This window comes from Cucumis sativus, chromosome 5 (genome assembly GCF_000004075.3).
Source record: "Cucumis sativus cultivar 9930 chromosome 5, Cucumber_9930_V3, whole genome shotgun sequence".
Taxonomy (NCBI): domain Eukaryota; kingdom Viridiplantae; phylum Streptophyta; class Magnoliopsida; order Cucurbitales; family Cucurbitaceae; genus Cucumis; species Cucumis sativus.
In genome coordinates, this window is record NC_026659.2 from 9,685,781 (window position 1) to 9,705,771 (window position 19,991).

Sequence of the window (19,991 nt, forward strand, 5' to 3'; positions counted from 1 at the left end):
ATCAAGGATTGTTATCATTTTATTTTCTCGAATTTTAAGATATACACCTTCAAAATTGAATTTTCATCAAATACATATATTTCATGAAAAATTATTTGTATATGATAAAAGTGTTAAAAAACATTTACTAATATATTAAAATTTCAAATTTTATTATTGGTAGACACCACCAATTTTTTTTATTTTATTTATATTTGATGAAATTTAAAATTTTTGTTATATTATGTGAATATTTTAATTAAAAATGTCTCAATTTCTTACTTAGGACTCAAAAAATTATAATTAAATTTAGCTAACACTAGTAATATATCATACCTATTTTAATCTAATAAAAAATAATTAAATTTATAAGACAGACGAAATATTGTATTTGTTATTGTTTGGATTATTTTTAATATAATTTAAAATTTAAAATAGATTATATTTGCTTAAATGTTTGTGAATAATCTTTTCTTTTTCTTTTTCTTTCCAAAAAGTAGGTAAGAATAATTTCTATATTTTAGTTTTTGTATTGAGGACAGTTTAAAATTAAATATTTGAATAATAAAAAGAATTAAGAAATTAATATTAGTTTAAAATAGGATGTAGATTTACCTATAATATGCACTTGAGATCAAACTCTAACGCTACTTTCTGAGGATAGAAAGTGAATGGTAAAATGTTATTTTATACTTATAGAGAACAGTACTACTCGAGATTATATTTTAATCCCATTGTTAATTTCAATGAATTAATGCAAAAACATTTCATATACATTAATATTATAGCTTTTGTATATTTTCATTTACATTAATCTCATTGTTATCTCCTATCCATCTTTGTAATATTCTATTTTAAAAAGAATATATTTGTGCATGCATTGGTAAATAATATCTAATTATATAATCTTATTAATGAAAATTAATAAAATTGGGATTTGTCATGCCAATCAAGATGTTATTAATAAATGGTTTGAATTCACAACAAAATTCTAATTTATTTACGTGAGACAAATATTGCATGCATGCATTGGTAATTAATTTGTAAGGACATGCGAGTAATTTAAAATTGAAAATTTCCAATTTTTTTTATATATTTTATAATTTAATATAATTAAAGCCAAATATAAAACATATTTAATACTATTGGTAATTTATGTACATAAATTTCCTTATGCTAACAATAACACTTCATATTTTGAATGATTTTTTGTTTGTTATATTGGTTGGAAATTAAATTAGTCATCATGTTTTAGGGAAAAATGGGCATTTTCCTTATAACATATAAAATTTTGTAATATATAGAAAGTATCAACAAACTATCATTAATGCAATATATTGTATTAGTGGGAGGTGTAAATGGGTTGCACTAGTTCAGACTTTCTTTAAAATCAATCCAACTTGACATTGGGATCCCAGGGAACGTTGTCGTATCTGTGTCAAAGAGAAGTTCATGCCGACGAAATTGAGTTTCACTGGCATACATACCTCTTCTCCGATGTATATTGTTGTGTCGGTATATAAGTTTTACGGACACAATTGAATGTCATGAGCATAATACCTTTTTACACACGAAAAATGTGTGTTGGCATGCATATAATTTGTTCCGACGAAAATACATTTTTTGTCGGCATAACCGTTCATCAAAATGTGGTAAAAAACATATGTTTGTTGATGTCATTTCCGTTGGCATAAGTGATTTATTGTTTTATATATAAATTGCAAAAGCTAAATAAGCAATTTTTTTCAATATTACCTAATTATGCACACGAACAATAATAATTAATTGATAGTTAAATCAATTGAAGAACAAATATAACATAAATAAGTTTCTATATTGAAAAAAATAAAACAAATATTTGATTCAACAATATATTAGTAGTATATATACATTTGATGATTGCTAAGTTTTCACAAATTTCACATATTCCCTGAGCCAAAGTTTGTCATTCTAACTTTTCATAAATGTTCTACACTAAAAGAGATTTTCATTCTTCTAACCAAAATACACCCTAACCCAAAATAAGATAAATGTGTGTTACACCAAAATAAGTAATCATCTCAAAATCTTCTCGCAATCTCCAAAAACTGATATGTAAGAATTCGCACATATAACCTGAAATAGGAAACACACAACAAGTGACAAAGTAGAAACAAAAAAGACAAAGTGGCAACATAAAGTGACAAAGTAACAAAGTAGCAACAAGTGGTAAATTAAAAAAATAGTAATAGGTGACAAAATGACAAGCGTGTCCTAAGTTCCACATAATGAACCACTCTTTCAAACTACAAAGAAGCAAGACAAATGCATATAAAGTGACCTAAGTGAATTCCCAATCAAACTAAAATTCTTCCGAGAGTAAACCCACACATAAGAAAAAAGCTTTATTTAAACATAGAGAGTGATGCTTTCATAGTGTACATAATTTGTAGTGTAAAAACACCACTAGAACACTCATATCCCCCCCCCACAACCACAAAAGCTACAAACATGTCCTAAGTCCAACATAATGAACCACTTTTCCAAGCTATAAACACTACAAGAAAGGGAATATCTTTCAACACACAAAATTGTTGAGAGATAAACGAAAAAGCATCGAAAAAGGATCTCTCGATGCATAAACATGGGTAAGGATTGAAGTCGTTCAAATGAGTCTAGAGTGGATGTCACACCCTGTCTCGAGCACCTGGTTGCCCATCCCGAGACGTGACATGATGTCACCCGAAGTCGTTCACCTCTGGAGCAATCTCAACTGACACATGACAAGTAAACAAGGAACAATCAACAACGAAAGTCTTTTAACTTAAAATACTTAAAACCGTAGTGTGAACCATTTGAAATCTTTATAAAAAAATATTATGGAAATTGAATAAAATATGAAGTTATGAATATTAGAACAATTATAATATTATTTTAAAATAAAACAAAGTCCTTGTATAATGAAAGCTAAGTTGGTCTGACAGCAGTATGTTCAGCATGCAAAGATCCACGATTGGTACCTAGAAAGTGGGAAAACATTTTGAAAGAGTAAGTCATAAGACTTAGTGAGCAACTATTTTATAAAACAAGTTTTCATAAACATTTAATTATAAAATCGAAGCTTGAATACTTTTATTAATCAATAATCATAACATGAAACTTGAACATTTGCATAACTTTCTGAAGATAGTCCTTCATAGCCACGGGCAGTATTTACCCTTTCAACCGAAGACGGAACAGACGATGGGTAGTTAACCCTCCTTTTTAAGGCATAATAATGTACCATTCCTGATGGTCCATAGTTTACAATAGGTTCGTCAGCCGTAGCTTCACTATGGAGTTACCACATGTATACAATAGGTCTCATGGAATATTTTAAATGAATTTCGTTGGGGTAGAGTTGTAAATTTGCTTTAGTGGCATTTTTTAAAATATTTGTATTTTCTTCCTTTATGTTGATTAATTGTGAAAAGAAAAGGGAGGGAATTGAGAGAGGAGCCGTAAAACACACTTAGAGAGGGAGTAGAGGTTTCCCTGCCATTCTAGTGAGAAACATTGGGTTTCTTCTATTTCGATTAGTGTACCCAATGTGGGTAATCTCCGATTGAGGTGAGCATCAACGCCGAAAATTCTATGACAGTGGTTTTAAGTCTTTTGGCTGTGGGTTCTTTACTGATGTGTAGTGCGTGCTCGACACGTGGGTCTTTAGTTAGAGGAGGTAGTTTCCGATGATTTTCGGCTCGATTTTCAGAGGCTTCACAATGTGCACAGTTCTCTCAGAACAAAGGTGGTGTTTGACTGACGTCATAGTCGAGTTCAACTTGAATTACAGATTGTTGATTCTTTGTTGAAATTTTGCACTTCGTAACTTGATTACTCTTAATAAAATCTCTCCAAGTTGGTTCTCAAAGTGGATGCAGACCAAATTGGTGGAACCAATATATATCTCTGTGTTCATTTGCTCTATCACTTTGTGTATTTACTGGCTATTGCATTCTGCTTAGCATTGCGTTCTTAATTGATTTATGTAAAAATAATTAGAATGAATTAACAAACTTCAAATCCCCACCACCAAAGAATAATAGTGATTTGTCGTTCATAAAGACGAACACTTCATGAACGACAAACGCTACTATTGCAATGTTGTCCATAAAGACAAACATTATTATCGCAGTGTTGTCCAAAATTTTTCAAGTCAATGTGCTTATCATTTTGGGGACAATATCGAGTGGTGAATTAAAAACATAATTACACAAGATGAAATTCACTCTTTCCCGACTTTAGGGTAAGTAGATGAGTGTTCCCTTAAATGGTGTCTTCGAGACTTGAACAAAGGGCTCTACCTTCTCTCCGGCATGAGAGGGGTTCTATTTATTAGTTAGACCATAAACAGGTTGTTCATTAAAGCACTGATATTTAAGGACTAGAAGTTATTCAGGGATAAAATGGTCATTTGACCCTAGCTGGTGTTACGAACACTTATAAGGATTAACTTGTTGTTATTAATCTATATTTGTGGACACAGAAATATATCTACAGTGAGAAGAGTTCAGCTGTAAGTCTTTGGTGGAGTGTACACACAGTTAACGAATATTGATTAATGTGGTTAATGAGTTTAACCAATTAATTTCTTATCATCGTAGCTTCTAATATGTAGGACCATTAAGTCTCCTTTCTAACTTGTAAAGGCTAATGAGATTTATTTATATTGATTGAAATTTAAAATATTCCAATTCACTTTGGAAGTTAGAAGAATGTAGGGTGACACATTATAATAAAAAATTTATATTTTAATTAAATTTTTATCTCTCAAAATTAATTTATGAGAGATAAAATATTTGAATGAGTTCAAATATTAATTTAATGTGAATTAGATTCATATTAAAATTATAACTAAATTACTAGTTATGGTAGAAATTTATATTTGAATATGATTCAAATTTGAATTAAATTAAATATAAGATATTTAATTTAGTAATTAATTAATTGAAAAATTAATTAATAATTTAGTTTAATTTTATTGACTTAAATTAATTAAAAATATAAGGTATGTGAGATATATTCCTTAACTATTAATTACATATGATTTAAATGAAATGTTAATTAAATATGATTTATTTATTAATTCATTTGATATTTCTATTAATTCAATATTTTTTAATTTAATAGAATCTCATGATTCTCTCATACTCTCTCAAGAAGAAGGAAATATAAATACACAGAAGAAAACATGTATTTCTACCTAAGTTTTTGTCTCTCTATGAATCCTCTTAGAGATTCTCTCAAAAACATTTTCTCATTCCAATTGGTTCCCACAAACCAATTCCATCCTAGAGGATAGGAAGGTCTCTGATGGGTGGTGTCCCCAATTCGGTGATTTGTAGATTCAGAGACGTCAACAAGAGTAAGTTACTCTATTATGTAATTCTCTAATCTATAATTTGTTTAAGTATGCTTAACCTTAGTTTAAATTATAAGAAAATTTGTTTCTGTAATTGTTTTACAATGTATGGTATTTTAAGTTTCTAGTTAAATTGATCTAAGGTCTCTGTAAAATATTTCGCTGACCAGGATTTTAATCCCTTTAGAATGTTGAAAATGTACATAAAAATTCATTTTTATAGCCCTTTCTATTAGAATAATGAGGTCAAAACACATAAGAATATGAGTAGAGCGCATAACTTATGTTGTAAATACACAAGTATTTAAAAATATATCTTAGGTAAGTATCATGTCTGTTTTACACGATTGTCATGTTTTAGTGCAAGATAAGTAGACGGGAAGAAATGAGCAAAACACTTTGCACACAAGCCACGTGATGGAAACTTTCCTGGTGAATGACACCTTCGGGTAAGGAACCACGTCCATCACGCGAGAAAGACTCACTAAAAAATAAGATTGGTAGTTGGAGTGATGTGGCTTCATAGGATTGAAAGCGACGTTGACAAAATCAAAGGAATAGAAATTTGCGCCCGAAGTTGCCTATAAAAGTCCTATAAAATTGCTTCATCCTCACCAAGAGAGACAACGCCTGTATGGGCGATAGGTCTGAATGGACCATAAAAAAGGGTCTGCATGAGCTAATTTGGAGCCTACATGAACCATAACCTAGAGGGTCGGCGGTAAGGATTAGTCTAACCACCGAGTGTACATCCCTTCTTCATCTTTTCTAATCATATTGTAACACGTAAGCTTAGAGTTTGAGAGGAGAAGAGTCATTTCTCGTCCCCCTAACTTGTATTTCATTTTCTTCCTTTTACCCTTTTATTATTTATTTACATTGTATTCAGTTATATTGTATAACGGCCAAAGACCTTCATTCTCAAATACATGGTATATTTATACACTTTTTCAGTCTATTCATGTCTCTACTGTTCATCTGTCTTTATGTTACTTGTAGTTAGGTCTATGATGTGCTTTCATTAAGTAGTATGTATCACTACTGCTTAGTGTGTTAGCTGAGCTACATTCCACACTTGGTCAGTGTATGTCGCCAACCATTCGAGAGGGTGAGTAGCAAAGATATGGTTGACACATGTAAGGAAGAGTTTTCTCAACCTTGCGAGAGGACTTCCTACATTTGTATTATGAAAGGAAAACAAGTATAGACTAAGATGTCGAGAGGTTGTTGTTCCTAAATGAGAAGCACTCTAAGAAGAATAAACATGTATTACTAGATATATTGCAAAGGGATGCTTGATAGTTTGCCCAAGTCAGAATTCTACGAAGAATGCTTGTCATGTGGTGCCGCCGAAGTTAACTGAACTTCGAATACAGTCGAAGGGATTGTTGAGTGCAGGATTCATTAGACCTGCAAAAGCTCCGTATGAAGCCCAAGTCTTTCTACGGAAGGAAGAGAATGGAAAATTACGATTGGGTGTTGACAACCGTGTCTTGAAGGAAGCCCTAAGGGAAGGGTCAACTCTTGGGTTTGTGGATGTGATCCAACCTATTGAAGCTCATGTCGATGCATTTGATTATGCGTTGGGCAATGTCCTCATGTAGAATGGACAACCCATCGCATCTAAGAGTCGAAAACTGAGTACCACAAAAAGGAGAGATACAATGTTTGACGAAGAAACGGTTGCCATGGTACACGGTCTGAGGAATGGGAGACAGTATTCCCAGAGATCTTATATGAAAGAGATGAACAACAATATTACCAGTCACTTGGGTACTCAGCCGAATCTAACTTCGAGTCAAGCAAGGGAGCAGAGAGACCTGCTCGAACTTGATTTTGGGTCAAAACATAGGAAAGGAGCGAGTAATCAAGCAACTGATGCCCTTAGTCAAAGAAACAATCATGTGATTTCGTACATGTTGACTCGTATACAGGTTGTCCAATTGATGGCCCAATGCGGGACGCGTCGAAGGAATCCTTGCAGAAAAACTTTGTCGCTCAAAATGGCGTGAGTTTGGCTAAGGCCGATAAGTCAGTACATAAGAATGGGATTCAGTTGTTGAAGGTAAACCAACTTTGTGTTAAAACTGTGATGAGTTTGTCAACTGGTAGAAGCTTGATTGAGATTGTTGGTGGCAGACAACCTGTACCATCGCGCCTTATTTATCCCCCCTATGTGAGGAAGAGTCCTCAGACTCGCACCATTACCAAGAAGTGGAAGTGAAAATCAGACATCGTTCAGACCGGTTTAGAGGAAGCCTCAAAGTGGTGGACTTTCGTGTGGGCGATCGGGTCCTTGTTAAACTGCGACCTCAATAGACTCGATTATGAAGATACAAAGGTCACCACCTCGTGACAAGACACGAGGGACTAGCAAAAGCCAAAGAAGTCCTTGCTAAGGAAGTGAGAAAAAATAGAAGACCCACGAAGGGGATACACAAATTCATGGCGAAGTGGAAGGACCTCCCTGTGAAAGAAACAAGTGCAAGACGTACCAAAGACCGTGAAGCGTGGAAGAAAAAGATCGAAGGATTCCAACTTTTCCAGTCGACAGGGACGTTAACTGTTTAAGCGGGGGAATTGTCACGGACATACTTGTCCAGGGCATGTTCGCCTATAGTCGTATGCTTGAATACCCCTAATTTATCTTATCTTTATGTCTTATATCTAGTTTAGGTAGTTTCTTTCCATTTTAAGTCATAAAGCTTGGGTGTGACGTTTCAACATTTTCATATGCAAGCCTGCCAGAGTTGAAAATGTTCAAAATGTATTATAGGGGAGGCATAATAGTTGAATCCCCGCCCAAACATCGTCGCACTCTTTGCAAGCAAACCTTTTTCCTTGCAACTGACAGTCTTCAATGCATATTGTAACGTCGATTTCAATGTATTTCTTTTTTTCTCACGTTTTATAAACAATTTTCTCAAGAATGCGAAGGAAGGTTACATCATACGTCGACTTTGTCCGTGACTTTCAGATTTTAATCGACTGACTTGTTCATCGAGTTAGAACATGTCGCACAATCGTCCATCCCAAGTTTGAAAGCTACGATTTCTACACCAAGTATGCCCGTTTGAAAGCCCATCACGACCATGTGATAGCCCACATGTGCCTACAACACATGTCTATGGCACTGGCATGTGCCCACATAAGGCAGCCCATGAGCCTTGCATGCATGTCGCGACACGTGCCCATGACAGTGGGCATCTGTCGCGACATGCATGCTGGGCTCATGGGCTGCCTTTCGTGGGCACATGTCAGTGCCATAGGCATGTGTTGTGGGCACATGTGGACTATCACATGGTTGTGTTGGGCTGTCAAACGGGCATGTTTGGCTCCTTCTTGACTTTGTGGGCACATGTGGGCTATCACGTGGTTGTGTTAGGCTGTCAAACGAGCATGCTTGACTCCTTGACTTGGCTTTGAGAGTTTTGTGGCACGTTTTGGCATGATATTTGTAACAAAAAGTATTATCATTTCGCAGGACGTGACATTTCGCTCTAGATCATATTTGTGTTTCCATGGTTGCAATGTGAATTTTGTTTCATGATTTTCTTTTTCATCCGGTCAAATTCTGTCCATTATACAAAAACTAAAAAAAGAGTGTCATATTCTTGTTTTAATTTTATATTAACGTCTTCTTGATCAAAGTTTTAGAACTAAGTGTAATCTGATAGATTTAATGTTGAAATTTTTTTTGTTCATAGAATCAAGCAGAAGAAAATGACTACCAAAAGCTTAAAGTTTTCCTTAAGACGAGCACAAATCTTCTCAAAGTGGAGAAGGATAAGCATGTAAATGACGATCATAATGATCAATGAATGAAATATGAAATCCTTCCTAATGAAATTAACACTCTACAAGTTGAAACCAATTCAAATGAAGCTCATGCTGAAATTCAATGAAAGACCAGTTGAAGTCAAATCCATCATGAGGCCATCATTATACAACAAGAACCAATGATGAAATAGAGTTAGAAGTCTTCTTAAAACATAAATGACTAATTCCAAGTTAAGTCTCCATGTTATGATGAAGAGTTGCAACCTTTCATGCTTCAACGTCAAATCCAAAAGTCACAATGAATCTAAAAATCTTGATTCATTCACATCCACAATCACTTTAAGTCTCTTTATCTATTTGTATCTATGAGGGTAGTTGAAGGGTTTCTTGTTGAACCTTGACAATTAGGTGGGGGAAAAAATTGTTTGTTTTGAAATCTCGTTCGACCAAATAAACCATAATTCTATGGGGACCCCAAAAGTGTATTTTGCCCAATAATAAATTAATATTTGAAAAAGAAAACCTAATTTAACATACATTGATGCACAAATTACTTAAGATACAAATTGATCTAAGCATTTATTAATAGATAACACTGAATTTTTAAAACAAGTTCAGTATCCTAAGTTCACATGAGATAAAACGGAACTAGTAAAATCATATACCCTTTCGATAATGAAAAACAAGAAATGTCGGCACATTCAATCCAATGGCGTAATAGCCTCTCGACATTCTGCAAGGATTCGTAACTGCTAAAGCAATAAGCCATGTCCCTTTCTCATTTACAAATTAGCGCAGAATTCTCTGCAGGAGGATATCTCAACGATCAATTGTATTAGCCTATTTGGAGTATTGTTTCATTATCCTAATTGTACTGGCATATTAGGAGTATTGTTTCATTATCCTGTTGCCGATGTGCCTTTGCAGCCTGAGTTAAAATGCACAGATCCAATCAAAGGCAGGAGTCATGCATTTGTAATTGTATGACCATACAACATAATGTTAATTGCTTGCGATGATAAACCAATTATCGTCCAAGGATTTCTTCAGGTACATGTTGCTGTGAATCTGTGATTGACCAATGCATGTATAATTAACAAGCAATCAAAGCTGAGGTTTTTTACCAAAAAGTTCGCAAATTTATTTTTGTATTTCCTTGGTGATGCTCTTCGATAATAAGCCTCTCTCTGCGACATGATCCCAAAAGAGATGCAAAATACTGTTGTGAGGTCCATAAGAAGCATTGAAACACCTATATAGTTTGAGGTTTATCAATAAACTTCTTTTAGTCATTTCGGATAGCATCTCCGAGACAAGATTTGACTTTCCATCCTTCCAATAAGCATATGCCAGGCTTGTGTATATCACACTGTCTCCTGATACACCCCTAAGATGCATGGTGCTGTATATTTTTTCAGCAAAACCAACCCTTTCTTGGTGACACAGCCTTCTTATTAGTGCCCTACAAACTGATAAATCCACACAATAACCTTTTGTCAAAAACTCATCCAATAGACTTATGATAGCTCCTTCATTTCCTAGTTCACAGTAGCCATCAACTAGCCATGAATATGTACAATAACCAGGACTTAATCCTACATCGAGCATGCAAAATAAAAGTTCTTTGGCACTTTCCATATCTCTCACCCAACAAAATCCATGAATCAGGGCCTTATACGTAAAGCTGTCGAGCTGCAGTCCAGCATCCAACATTTTGCTCTTCACTTTCAATGCAGACTTCATATCTCCAATTTTGCAGTAAGCATTTATTAATGTATTACAAGTGACATTGTCGGGTTCAACTTTCCTCTCACCCATCTCATTCAAGAGTTTATTTGCATCCCTTATCCTGCCTTCCTCGCATAATTTTCGAAGAACTGAATTATAAGTCGCAACTCCCAGGTGCAAACCTTTAGCTTCCATCACCTTACATAATCTCAGTGCTTCTTCAAAGTCATTCACTCTACAATATCCATCAATTAATGTGGTATACGTAACATGGTTAGGAGAAACGTCCTTAATTTCACGGAATAGCTTTACAGCCTCTCTCATTTTGCCCTCTTTACAAAACCCATATATAAGGGAATTATAGGTTACAATGTCAGGGCTGACTCCTGCCCTTTCCATTCTATCTTGAACACACAAAGCTTCATAATGCAGACTCTTTCTAGAATACAAAGATATCAATGTGTTATATGTGTAAAGATCAGGGAAAACAGACTTCAATTCCATTTCACAGACTAGTTGTTCAGCCTTCTCAACATCCCCAGATTTGCAACAAGCATGAATTAGCACATTGTATATATGAATATTAGGAACAACTCCAACTCGAATCATTTTCTTATAACTCTTCCATACCGTATCAGTTAACCTGTCCTTCGCCAAGGAATTTAATAGCACAGTACAGGCATGCAAATTAGGCTTAAACCCATGAAGCCTCATATATTCAAGAACCTGAATAGCATCCTGGGGCATCTTACAATTCACATATATTATCATAAGCCAGCTCAAAATATGTGCATTCACATCAGGATTATCATAGCTGGTCACCAAAGCATTTAAAACCAATGGGGAGGATATGAAATCCTTATGTGCAATCTTTTCAAGCAAACCCTGTGCAGTTTTGAAATGTTTGTGCTCTGTAAGGATAAAAATCATGGCCCATGAGGATTGCAAAGAATGCTTATAATCAGGAATCAACTCAACCCACTTGAAAAACGCCCAGGAAAGTGAAGGACCTGAACAGTAAAACGAGAGCCGAAGGAGAATCTGGTGGATGGATTTGGATGTTAAGCTAGAACTAATCTTAGGCTTCAAGAGGTGATTCCAATGACCTTTTACCACAACGGCAAACATACTTTGGACAAGTAGATTCATCTCCTAAGCCTTCTTTTCACAAACTCTGAGGCTTTGAGGTTTTGTATTACGTCGTTTGGTTCTTTGGATAGGGAAATTAATAATCCATATAGAATCAAAAGACTAAGAACATAAATGCGTAGATTACCAGCAAACCCACAAATTTAATCAAACAGATTTCAAAAATTGGTGTATTGAATTTGAAACAAATGCAGAAGATCAAACTTCCTAAGAATCGAAATGAGCACACCTTATTATCTGAATCTTGCAGGAATTTATGGAGCAGAGGTAGGTAATGGATTATGGAAACTCCGAAACAAACTGCGCTATTGAACTGCAAATTTCTCCACTTCTAGGAACGACGATACAAAATTGAACATAAATTTCTGAAACGTTTGTGGCTAATGTAAGTGGGAATGAAAGAATTTGATGATCCATTTCCGAACCCTAAAATTAAAGATGATGATACGAAACTTCTTTCTTCATTGTTGCATTGTAGGCTTAGCAGTGAAATATCGACTCAAGTTCGAAGGCGGATGAACGAGAGGGAGGGGTTTATTGGAGGTTTAAATATATATATATATATATAATATTAGAGTACGTTTTTCTAAATCTGATCACCATCTAATAACTTTATGATTATTCTCTAATAGCGCTCTCATGTAATCCACTTACTTTTGTAGTGGTTTCATAAAACCCTTTCAAAAACTTTACAAACACACTTGCCATCAACCAATCAGACACACTTAGGCCCCAATCTCTTATTTCCACGATTCAGATAAACCATCAACTAAGTGTGTCCGATTGGTTTAATTGGAATCTCTTAGGCTCCAATCCCTAAGATCACCTAAACTCGATAATTCGATCCATTTTTTTATAAAAAAAATATCTAACCCAATCGGGTTGGGTCGTCCCGGTTGGTCAGGTTACTGGGTTTTTCGAACACCCCTAAAACTTGTTGTGTGATCTAGTATGAGATGTCATTTGCTTGTTGTGTGATTTGACATTGAAAGATGTATTATGCGTAAGGAAGTTGATGGTATGCACTAGTGCATTGAGATTCTTCACATAGTCGTAACTTGGCAAAAGAATGTTGTAAATGCTTGAGTCGAAAAAAGAATACCAAGACGAACTTGAATGTGCAAAATGAATATGTAAGATAAAACATTTAGTATGTGAAAAGCATATGATGTAATAAACATTATGACAAATAATAAAGGGAGTGATCTGTGCGATTCATACAATGTTGAATAAACAAAGATGATGAATGTTTTGAACAAACGTTTCTTCTAAAATGTGATAGTTGATTTATCATTTTGCTATAATGTTTGGTTGAGAAATTGATCATGTTGCGACAAAGAATTTTCGATTTGATTAGTTTTTGTTTTACCCCCACCCCAGGTAGCGAAGGACTTCCAACGTTGAACTTGCAGTCTTGATAGTCTATTGTGCCTCCTAAATCACATCATTTTGGTAGTGGCCAATGTCTACTCGCATAGCATATAGTGGCTAGGCGAGGGGAGTCCAAGTCTTGTTTACTAATTTTGTTATGAATGTTGTAAAAGTATTGGACGTACCTATATTCGAAGTTATCAATGAAATTCTCGAAATTCATCAAAGTTTATATTCCACGTTAAGTTTCTTTGCAATTGTCCTTTAAGTCCACTTACTAGGTGTTCGACACAATGCTTCACGAAGAATCTCGCTTAGGATATCTAGGCAACCGCGTCGCCATTCCAACACATAGAGTGAATTAGAGCGAGACATGACACTCCATTTGGTATAATATGAGATATTAGATAACTACACACTAAGTTATTCATTTTTATTTCCTTCATAGAATAAATTATAAAACAAGTGTTTTAATAAATATATGTATGATCATATTTGAAAAAATAAATTTTAATTTGATTTTAAACATTAACAATAGATTAAAAAATTATCTCAAGTTGATTTTCTTTAATGAATACAATCTTGTTTTTAAAAACATGTATATTTTTTAAAATGAAAGTAGCATGTTTTTTATAAAAAGGAAAGTTTTGTTGTAATTCAAGAATTTAACCTTGATTACATGGTTATTTTTTTTAATGCATTCTATCTTACGAAATACATTAAACATTAAAACATTAGCATAAAATCACTTTTAATCCTCCCTATTTTTTCAGTTTCATTTTGGAATACCTTCTTCTTCAATATATTGAGTATCAAATGATTTTAACGATAACAATAGTAACATAATTTTAACGATAGTAATAATAATGTAATATTTTTTTATTTTACTTAAATGATGTATGTTTTGTATTTTAGAAATTAAATTTGTTAGAATTTTGTATTGAGTCCAATTTTGTTTACATTAATTTAAGAACTGTTGAAAGAGTAGTCATTTGAAAAGGCTACACCATTCCCTACAAAGGACATGGAGTCATTCACCGAAAATAAAAATTAAAACCCATGGAGTCATTGACCGTAACAAAGGACATGAGGAGACATAAGGAGGCAAGTCTCATACCATCAATTTCAAACCATCTTTGGAGAGATGAAAGGTTTATAGCGGGATTTTACCTTGCTTCCCGCCATTGAACCACACTCCTCTCCACACCTACAATGGCTTCTTCCTCCGCTTCACTCTCATCCAAAACCAGAACCCTAATCGACATCTTCCAGCCAGCGCTTTCCAAACGCTTAAAAACCTCACAGACGTTGAAAACCTTAGCAACCAACGACGACAAATGCGATTCAGACCTCACATTGGCTTCCTCTTCCGCTGACATTTCTGCCTCCCAGATATCCCGCATGGAAACCAACAAATGGATCGCCAGATCCAAGCGCAATCTCAAAACTTGCTCAGATAGGGTTTCTAAATGGGAGAATGGATGTGTGAAGTTGGAGGAGCTTTTGGTGGAGGAGACATGGTTTGAAGCTCTTCCTGGAGAGTTCCAGAAGCCCTATGCTCTTAATCTTTGCAAATTTGTACAGACTGAAATTTGTAGTAGTGGTGTCCCTATTTATCCTCCTCCTTCTTTGATCTTTAATGCTCTGAATTCTACCCCTTTTGATAGGGTCAAAGTTGTTATTCTTGGCCAAGATCCTTATCATGGGCCTGGTCAAGCTATGGGTCTTTCATTTTCTGTTCCTGAGGGAGTTAAAATCCCATCTAGTCTTCTCAACATATTCAAGGAACTGAGGGATGATCTTGGTTGTTCCATCCCATCCCATGGAAATCTCGGGAAATGGGCCGTTCAGGTGCTGTTGTCTTTCATCTCTTTGTTCTGTAGACTTAGTTATGCTTACTTAAATGTATCTACTTCTCTAATATATCGGTGTTGTGATTTTTCTTGCTTATTTATCATTAGATGAAAGTTATGTGAAAATAGGTTTGGGACACACATGAACTGTACAATCCATGGTCCTCAATTCGCCTTTTGGGTGAGGAAGCCCGTTTTTTTCTCTTATGGCTTGCAGGGTTTGTGCAGTCTTGTGGGTCTTATGGGGTGAGTGTAACATGTTTAAGGGGGTGGAGAGGGGATCCCAAGAAGTTATGGTCCGTTGTTTGCTTTTATGTTTCTCTTTAGACTTCGATTTTGAAGATTTTTTATAATTGTTCTATAGGTGTGATTTCGTATAATTGGAGTCCCTTCTTGTAAAGGAGTTTTTCTTTTTAGTGGACTTGCCTTTTTGTTTGCGCATGCATTCTTTAATTTTTTTCTCATCAAAAGTTGTTGATTTTACATATAAAAAAATGGATTATACAATGGATGTGGTTCCCATCACAAGGATGTGATTTTGGTGATTGCTTAGGGAATGAGGAAGTATTTTTGACATTTCGCCTTTTATTTGATTAAAAACTTCACTTCTGAATTGTTATTATGTAAAAATTTGTTAATATGTCGAGAATTTGGGTTCTTACTAGGTGACTTCTCTAAGTTGAGATATCGTATCATACAATTATTAGTTCTTGTTGAAGCATTCTAAGTGAGGTTTGTCATGACATTACTCTTATGAACGTGGACTTGAGTGGATTCGTAGGATAAGTTGATCGATTTGGGAGATTTTTCTGCATGGAAAAATGCATGATTAGTTGGTTTCTGAAAGGCTATTTTGTTAGGATGTATTTGAAGTCCTATCTGGCGTCTTTTTCATTTTTTTTTTGCTCTAAAATGATTCTTATATACATTGTAGGGAGTCTTGTTGCTTAATGCTGTTCTCTCAGGTAATTTCCTCCCAGGTTTTACTCCTTCTTTTCTCAGTCTACTTTTATTTTTTAAACAAGTAAACTTATGGTGAAGGTATGATCAAAATGCTTTGTTTTGCTCTTTGTGATTGTTTTTGAGCAAGTATTTCACCATGAGTAACTCTTGACCATCTTAAAAGCTTTGTAATAGCTACATAACAGTTTAAATTTTCAGCCCCAAAGAATGATAGCGAACTTTAATGCCATCAGCAACATCTAGGACATCGAACCAGAAACTCTTCAAACACCACCAAACTGTGATGAAGAGCAACAAGGCCGGCATAGATAGCCATATCTTCAAAGCCAAAAGAGAAATTAGCTACAACTAAAGCAAAATTGTTTGAGGAACAAACTAACAAATGCGCCAGTCCTCAAAATAACCTTAAAAGAAACATCAGACCCAAAGAAGGCCAAAGTGCCCTGTCCAAGTTGCCATAACCAAACCGAAAAAACAGAAACCTAGACTTTGGATACTTTAAAGGGTGGAGTTTAAAGGGTGAAAATACTTTAAAGGGTGGAGTTTCTTCTTCTGTCACATTTCTATCAAATTTAGGGTTTCCTTAAAGTTGCCTTTTGTCCATCAAACTTTAATAAGAGTTCTATATTGTTCTATTCTGACGTAAGGATACATGCTTCCTGCATTTAGTTATCGATTAAAATTTTGGTTTTACCTATTTAGTTCGAAAGCATCAAGCGAACTCTCACGCTAAGAGAGGATGGGAACAATTTACTGATGCTGTCATCAAGACAATATCACAAAAGAAGGAAGGGATTATCTTTCTACTTTGGGGAAACTCCGCTCAAGCGAAATTGAGGTACTTTTGTTGTATGATATTAGTTCTAAGTTCCTAACAGGGAGTGCACGACTCTGGAAAGAACGAAAATAATAACAAAATCAAGATTAAAATATAAACTGCAACCTTTAGATTTTTCTTAATGGGAAAAGAAAATGAAGACTGAGGGCTTTCACTTGAAGACTTGAAGTATTTGATAGATAAAATGGGATGAGATATTAGATAATTAGTGTAACTCAGTTTATACAAGTCTAATTGTTGACACTTAGATTAACGTGATTGATTAATATTTTGGATTTATTTCATTGTTTGTTAATTTTATCGTAAGCCTCAATAATAACTTTTTAGGAATGTCAGGAAGCTTTTGAATATTATTTTGAAGTAAACAACAAAATAACATTTTGGTCTTCAAAACCTACATGATTGAAGTACTTTGAGAGGCTAGGAGGCCTCTCTCAAAGACCATTTCCCAAAAATTGTGTACTTAAAAAAACTGTTGATTTTATTTCTAAGACTCAACTTTGACAAGCTTATATTAAGAATTACAATAAATATGTCATTGGTAATATTCTCCTTTCTCAATTGCATTTCATATTAATAGTTCACAAATTAAAAGCCTCCTTTGAATGTAAAACGCACGCCCACACATGAGGGGATGTTTTGTAAACACTTTACTATAGTGTAGTCGTTTGCTACCAATGTTGTTATGCAAGCTTTAATCTTTCAAGTATAGGAACTTTTCCTGTGAAGTACATGAAACAATTTGGGGAAAAAATGGTTTTGCTGCGTTTTAAAATCAACGTAGTGCAATTTTCATCTACTTTAGCGATCTAACGTTCTATTGTCTTGATAAAACTTACAAGAGCACAAAGAGATTTAATTTCTCTTCTTTGGGGGGCAATAACACCCTACATCACTTAGAATCTAATGTCTGAAGTGAACAGGTTAATTGATGAGAAAAAGCATCACATTCTCAAAGCAGCGCATCCTTCTGGTTTGTCTGCTAACAGAGGCTTCTTTGGTTGCAGGTTAGTTTCATCGTTTAATTCCTTCATACACTTTTTGAACCTTCCTTTTCTTAAAATATTAACTAGGATTTGCTCTACCTCCAGCCATTGTATTTTATCATTTCCCTTCAGTGTAGTTCTCCCAATAACAACATTTTATTGCCAGTGCATGGCTTGGTATTTTGTGTATATCACTTGGTTTTCTGCCTTTTCTCTAAGTTAAACTTACTATGTTGGAGCGCTTTGCTCGATTTTACAAGTGATAATGGCTGGAGCATGAATTTGGTATGATTTTTCTGATTGTGAAAAAAATATTTAGCCTGCCCCAAACAAACATTTCCAAACTTTTTATGTGGTTTTGATTCATAGTAAAAAATGATTGAGAGTTCTCAAAATACATAAAAGCACTTTTGGAACATAGTTTAGATATAATGTCACTTAAAAGTATTTACTCTCGAGAATCATACCAAACTCCCACTTACCTTTTTGGCTCTTCCCTTAAGTTCTGTGGTCCATCTCTCAGAACATAGACAATTTTGTGAGGCTGTTGAAGTTTATAAATCGTTAAGAGATTATATGTTTATGTGATTCACTAGTATGAAGCTGTTTAGATGGGTGTTTTTTCATTTCCCTTGGAATTTTAGTTTGTTTACTGCCAACTTTGGATTTTCGACAGGCATTTTTCTCGAACAAACATACTACTCAAGGAAATGGGTACTGCTTCCATAGATTGGCAACTTTGATCCAAACATGTGAACCATTGAAGTTCATTTTTTGTGGATACACTTTAAGATCCCCAGTCATGCTCAGACCTGCTTGCTTGATGACTTTTTGTTGAATTTTCACTTGTCGCTTCACCGTTGTTTAAATGTCGAGATGCCCATCCTTTATCTTTTTGTATTATAGTGTTTATTCCTGCTGTTTGATTTTTATTCCAAAGCAGCAGCAGAACCGTTCTTTTTATAAAATAGGGTAAAATTAGAAGTTAGTCTTTCATATGGTGACCAGTGGTTTTCATAAATCAGGCTAGATGTTTTGTTGTACCTAACTTTTGGCGGTTCTCTCAATCCTATCATGGGAAGTGGGAAGATTCATATTAGTCCCTGTCGAGTGTGGATGGAAGGATATGGGTAGAACATTAACTGCCCTTCTTGTGCTTTCAATAGTAAAGTTGTAATTTTGAAGAAAGAAAGATGACTTGTAAAACAAAGAAGAAAAGAAAACACATGTGCCTCCAATGCTTAAGTCATAATCCAGGGAGCAACTTACCTTTTTTGGTTGTATAATCTCTTATTTATAGAGGGTTGAACCCTTGGCTTACCAGTCTAAAAGGGACTCGGAGATGATGATTTGAACTTATCAGAGTCTTAGAGCATGGACTTTCGTGCAAGGGAAGTGGATGGCCTGGTCGAGGTGGGTCTCTTAGATTGTGGACCTATAACTCTCCTTTTCTGTTTCTTGGCATGTTTCTTGCATTTCATTGACCTTTAGGTGACTCTTGCTTTGTTGCTATTGAAATATGATAAACACACCAGGTTTAAAGAAATGCAAGTAACAAGGAAAGGAAAGACCATTAGAATGAGAGTTATTAGGGTGAGTGGCCCAATTGGCCCAGCTTATCAAGTCAAAAAGGCGAAGGCTATCCACTTCCTTTCACAGAGGTTCACTTCTTGTGGGTCATGATCTAATTTGCAATTGGCTTTAATAAGCATCTCTCGGTCCTTTTTGGATCAGGAACTCTAGGGTCCTCCTATATAAATAAGAGATCATAACTTCATGTTAGAAAGATCAATGCAACTATGTATGTATCATGCACCATGGAAATTTTATGCAATCTGATAACTCAAGAATTTATTATTTTAGTTCCAAGTATGCAACTTAGTCTAGGCGATGAGATTACACTATGCAATAAAAGATGTAATTGGATAATTTTTATCTCGTTGCTTAAACTTTTAGATGTCTAC

General features: G+C 34.7%; 2 protein-coding genes and 1 long non-coding RNA gene across 3 annotated transcripts; 1 reads left to right on the forward strand and 2 right to left on the reverse strand.

The window, feature by feature from the left end:
• Positions 1-2,350: 2,350 nt before the first annotated feature.
• On the reverse strand, positions 2,351-12,536 carry LOC116404155. The gene is made up of 2 exons (XR_004217095.1): positions 12,246-12,536; positions 2,351-2,731 (listed from the first exon to the last, which is right to left on the reverse strand). It is a non-coding gene; the product is annotated as an uncharacterized LOC116404155 (long non-coding RNA).
• Positions 9,694-12,246, reverse strand: LOC101218686 (pentatricopeptide repeat-containing protein At5g38730). Its single transcript, XM_004140417.3, has one exon. It carries the CDS (start codon positions 12,014-12,016, stop codon positions 10,280-10,282), a length of 1,737 nt encoding a protein of 578 aa, XP_004140465.1. The 5' UTR covers positions 12,017-12,246; the 3' UTR covers positions 9,694-10,279.
• A 1,914-nt stretch (positions 12,537-14,450) lies between the features above and the next one.
• LOC101207581 (uracil-DNA glycosylase, mitochondrial) lies at positions 14,451-19,299 on the forward strand. The gene is made up of 5 exons (XM_004140382.3): positions 14,451-15,238; positions 16,175-16,205; positions 16,906-17,041; positions 17,965-18,048; positions 18,704-19,299. Exons 1-5 carry the CDS (start codon positions 14,600-14,602, stop codon positions 18,768-18,770), a joined length of 957 nt encoding a protein of 318 aa, XP_004140430.1. The 5' UTR covers positions 14,451-14,599; the 3' UTR covers positions 18,771-19,299.
• The last annotated feature ends 692 nt before the right edge of the window (positions 19,300-19,991 follow it).